The sequence below is a fragment of the Blastomyces dermatitidis genome, assembly GCF_000003525.1.
Source record: "Blastomyces dermatitidis ER-3 genomic scaffold supercont1.7, whole genome shotgun sequence".
NCBI classification, from domain to species: Eukaryota; Fungi; Ascomycota; class Eurotiomycetes; order Onygenales; family Ajellomycetaceae; genus Blastomyces; species Blastomyces dermatitidis.
In genome coordinates, this window is record NW_025544780.1 from 1,188,736 (window position 1) to 1,193,680 (window position 4,945).

At 40.0% G+C, this 4,945-nt stretch overlaps 2 protein-coding genes across 2 annotated transcripts; one reads left to right on the forward strand and one right to left on the reverse strand.

Annotated features, from left to right (window-relative positions):
* Positions 1-1,113: 1,113 nt before the first annotated feature.
* BDCG_06689 (uncharacterized protein) lies at positions 1,114-4,695 on the reverse strand. The gene is made up of 2 exons (XM_045422443.1): positions 4,055-4,695; positions 1,114-3,986 (listed from the first exon to the last, which is right to left on the reverse strand). The coding sequence occupies exons 1-2, from the start codon at positions 4,372-4,374 to the stop codon at positions 2,723-2,725; spliced, it is 1,584 nt and encodes a 527-aa protein (XP_045278081.1). The 5' UTR covers positions 4,375-4,695; the 3' UTR covers positions 1,114-2,722.
* Positions 2,381-3,047, forward strand: BDCG_06688 (uncharacterized protein; the record flags this gene model as incomplete). The annotated part of the gene is made up of 2 exons (XM_045422442.1): positions 2,381-2,708; positions 2,777-3,047. The coding sequence occupies one exon, from the start codon at positions 2,381-2,383 to the stop codon at positions 2,690-2,692; it is 312 nt and encodes a 103-aa protein (XP_045278080.1). The 3' UTR covers positions 2,693-2,708; positions 2,777-3,047.
* Positions 4,696-4,945: the final 250 nt, after the last annotated feature.

Below are 4,945 nucleotides of genomic sequence, written 5' to 3' on the forward strand. Positions count from 1 at the left end.
CTCTACAGTTTTATCAATTCAGTATCAGATCTCTGCAATATCTGGCAATTAATACATATTTCAATGTAAGCTTTACTGCAGAATTTCTTGAACAATTTAGCTCTGAGTCTACATCAAAGAACTGAGCTGCATTCAAATATACACTTCAATATCTACAGAGTTCAATCAATAAAGATATAATCTATCACAGAGATACTGATATTGAATCTGTGATATATGCAGATACTGATTAAACTAGTAGAAATTCAGAATTCTGTTCAATCATCAGTTATATCATCTATATAACAGATAATCTTATTATATGACAGAGCTGCTATCAAATCAAGATCTTTAAATCATCAACAGAGACTGAATATATTGTATTCTCTGAGACTATATATAAGCTTATCTGTCTTCATAAGCTTCTAGAAGACACTGAATTCATTTCATTCTATCTTAATATTCTGAATGCTGATGATTATTTCATTTTCATCACAGTTAATAATCTCACTTATACAATTCATACTGATAATAAGTTTATTATAGAGCTATTCTCTTCTGAAGCAATTTCATACTACTCAAAGTATATAGAGGTTTATTTTCACATTCTTCAGAATCTTGTCTGTAAGAATAAGATATTAATTTAATATATTTCATCTGCTGAGAATCTGATGAATGAGCTTACTAAGTCACTTAAAACATTGAAATATACATGTTGAAAGAAGAATATGAAGATCAAGAATTAAAAAATAATGTATCTCATGACTGATTTTTCATTATTATATATTTTCCAGTTATTTTTTGTATCAGTACTTGATTTGAAGGTGAATTTTGTATGTAGTATCATGTATAGTTACTCTGATAAGTGAGAGTGTGAGGTCATGTGATCTGGCTTACTAATTCTTCCATCATATAACTTCTTATAAGCTAGTAATCTTTTAATTACACAAGCTTTACACCTTTTACACTTTCTTTACTGTACTTTTTCTTTTCTTTTCTGTTCTTTTCTATCTACTTATTTAATATATCTATCTTTAAGACTTTGCTCTCTTCTCTTTTGTCATGATATTTCTAAATGATTTCAAAGTATCAGAAGGTGTTAAAATACTGCAATTTGTAAAGAGTTTTTATATTCTGAGCTGAAATGTTCTGATTTTGTATATCTGAAATTGATAAATGTATAATAGTTGACTTTATAGATATTAGAAAAACTCTGAGAACTAAAAGTTTTCAGGTAGATGTCATAGTCTCTGACTGCATACATCTATAATTGAAGAATAATAATAATAATAACGCGCTCAACTAGTTAGCCAAATTCAACAACTACATTTGCAAATTAACATAATAATCATCAAATTCCAAGCGCGTAGAAGTGCTTAAAGCACTGGTAATTATCTGCTACCTGTCTATTCTTATCAAGGGCCTTGAGGTAAACGCATTTGATCTTGTTGTTATGCTACTCGCCAAAGCAATTCACCCAGTTGACTCCCACTTCGTCAAACGTCATCTCTTGCACAATATTTCGCAGAATCTAGGGTGTAGAGACAAAGCCGCGGTCAGAGAGCTTGTTTATATACTCTAGGAGCTTATCTTTCTGTATATCAGTGAGCTTTTTCTTATACCAGGAGGTTGCTTCATGGCGATCGAGTTACAGGCCTTTATGCCGCCGGCGCAAGGTTTCTGGGCTAATTGACTATTTCTTCGCGGTCACAGAGTAATTTGGCTTCTTCTGCGATTCAAGATCGTCAATCGCGAGCTTAATCGCTTCGTTGTTGACCATGATATTACGCGTTGAAGTTGAACGTTGAAGGAATTTAATGGTGTAAAAATTTGGCTCGTTGAGTGGTGAGCTACATGTCGTCATTGATCACCTTAAAATAATTAGCTTTGGTTGCTTCCGAAGCGGCCAAAGAAGGCGGCCATTCCACGGATGCCCCCTGCTGAGCGTCATTGCACGTCAAATGGCAGCCCCTTGTCGAAAACCTCGCCATTAGCCAGTGTATCTGGTTAGAATAAAGCACGCTATTCCTGCAGATGGGAACCAACCAAGCGAAATTTGAGAAGCCATCAAGCACACATCTTTGGCCCAAGGCCCTCAGATTAGGCAACAATGCACGCCGGAATATCTATCTTGCTCCATTGGCCGGTCACCGCTTGGTCCTTGTTAGATGTGCTGGCATCGGAGCGTTGGAAGAAGAGGGGTAATGTAATAGTTCTCCTGCCTTAAAAGTGCGATAGATATGCTGCTCTCGTTCAATAATTTTCCACAAGAGCTCCAAAACCGAGATATAAAGTGATCTTAGGAGAGAGAAAGGAGATTCCTATGTAAGGATTTCGCATCTATTCTAGAGCTATATCTTGCATAATGCTGATCTGCTCCTTGTACACAAGCGTAAACAAAATGGCCTCCCAAAATAAGATGTCCCTATCCGATGACATTAACGACGAACTTAAATCGAAACTTGCAGAGCAACAGCAGCTTCGACAAAAGGCATTAGAGCTGGAAGAGTTTGTTAAATCTCTGCAAGGCCGGGTTCCTGAGTTAAAATTACTTTCTTCCAGCGCCCAAAAGTCGCGGGGGTTGCGTGATCTCGAGGAAACTTTGACTCCTGAGCAGGAAATGAGGGAGCATGAAGCGGAATTGGACGCGATCAGAGGAAGGATCATTGTCTTGCAGCAGGCTATCACGTTGCTGTCGCAGCAGGGGAATTGAATAAAACAATTAAAAGGTAATCTTTCCAATTCAATGTCGCAGTTTGGCCATGATGCAGCATGCGGAGAGACTGATACCAGCCAGTGACCAAGGTATCCAAGAAGGGAGGGACCCAATAACACTTGCAATGTCGGATCGTCGGCATAATTGACGGATATCTGCGAGGCCACGAATCTTGGACATGAATTTCGGGTTCTCTGGTTGTTTTCCTAGTTCGGGAACTGGGATGGGGTCGGGTTCGATCGGTTCTAGTCCTGCCAGTGCTAATTCTTTCTTGAAATCCTTAAGCTCGGACATTGTTTTCTGTAAGGCTTCCACTTGCGGTTTCCGCAGATTAAGATTAAAGAATGTTTCCACTCTCTGCTTCTTGTCTTTTCCATAATATTCCTCATCCAACAGATTCCAGTACACATTCCCAAAATAGCAAGGCTTCAAGAGTGCATATGCAATGAACATATTCCTTGACAGTAAGTTCTCTGACAGGCGCATGACTATGGGAAGAATATATTTTATCTTTTGCCCCGGGTTATAATGTGTGTCTTCTCTCTCCATCACAGCTTGCTCAAAGCGGGAAACATATACTTGAAATGCAAAGGTGTAGGGCCTTTTAGTGGCAGCAGGGAGCTCTTGGCCCGTAATCCAGGAGGGTGGGAGGAACATTTGCAGAGGAATGGTGTGGCTCCACTCCCAGTCAATGATTGAAACAATGTTGAGATCATTGTCCACAAAGATGTTTGAAGGTCGAAGATCACCATGCATAAGGATGAATGGTCCATGATTGTCCTTGTGCTTAACCCATTCCATTACAATGCCTTGGGAAGCAAATATACCATATAGATAGTTCCGTGCATCCTCTTCATTGAAAACACTATCTTTCCCGCGGTGAAAGTCGTTGAAAATCAATTTCAGGATAGTGAACACATAATCAATAGTAGAAGAATAGGTCCGCTTGGGGGGCATAATCTCAGAACCCTGCATGCCACTGAGTTCTTGATCATTTAGCTCAATAGTGAGCGGCCGATTGTGTTCAAAAATCCAATTCTCATCGTTGCTATCGAGCGTGAAAGCACCAATATGGTCGAATTGCTGTTGATAGAGCTGGAGGTAGATTTCTGCAAGTTGATTGAATAAATGTGACTGCAACTCATCTGAAAGACGCGGCACATCAGTTCCGTGAAGAGTTTTTCCTGTAATGTGCTCCAGAGCTAAAAAAGGAAGGCCAAGGATGTTATCTCGGTTGATGGAATATCCGAAGAGATGAGGGATAGGGATGGTAGTCCTCTCAGCAATATACCTACATAATAGGATTACACTGTTAGACACTGACTGCAAACACAAAACACAACTGTCCAAATTTCTTACTTCATTGTTGCAATCTCACCTCGCATTTTCTCCTCGGGAAATGCAAGACGCGGTAGCAGGGGAATTCGGACCATCCATCGTTCAACAGGCTCGGCAGGCTCGGTCAACTCGTCATCTGGTGTTGGATTGGTTGTGGTTGTGTTCGTAAAGAGGATAGGAAAGCAGATATTGTAGCTCCCCTTCTTTGGTTCTGAGAAAACCCGGCAAAGTTTCTTCTCGGGATGCAAAAATGTAGCCAATTTGCAGACCAGAGCTGGATCAATTGAATTGATAAACTTCTTGACTTCTCTGTCAAGCAAATGATGAGTGAGTTGGTCCATAGCCCCTGGTAGTCAACAGAAACCAGCAAGGTTCGAAAATAAGCACTTCGTACTCGTAAGCAAGATCAGCGCCTCAAGATCAGTTCTGGGGAGGAGTTGATGCTGGAATAACAGCACTGCTCATGACAATGTGAAATCATGAAGCATAGGTAGGCTTGCTTGCAGGACGACTGGACTAGGCCGAGAGCCAATCTCGGGGTACGGTACGGAGAACGGAGTAGTTACTCCGTACGGAGGGCGCTATCAAAAGAATTGCGCCGGCAAAAAGACAGCTAGACAGTGCCACAAATCTTGGCAGAAATTCACACTGTATTTCATATTATTATTATTAGTATTATTATTCTTTCATTATAGACAAGCATCAAATGCTCGCTTACGCTCGCTTTTCTGCTTGCGCAGCCCCCTCTACCACTTCCAACATCTTTAATAGTTGAGCGTACTGGTTTACACTCATATATCTATATGTGTCTCATCAGATCTAGATTTTACTACACATCTCATCATCTCAGGATATTGCAGAAAGAGACTAAGAGTACTGACAGAAGACTAAGAACTGGATATGAGATCTATT

What these genes read in the sequence shown, in the direction of transcription:
- BDCG_06689 (XM_045422443.1), bottom strand. Translation starts at nt 4,374, where the DNA reads ATGGACCAACTCACTCATCATTTGCTTGACAGAGAAGTCAAGAAGTTT. An exon ending in GGTGAGATTGCAACAATGAA is followed by an intron (nt 3,987 to 4,054) that starts GTAAGAAATTTG and finishes CCTATTATGTAG; the next exon opens with GTATATTGCTGAGAGGACTA.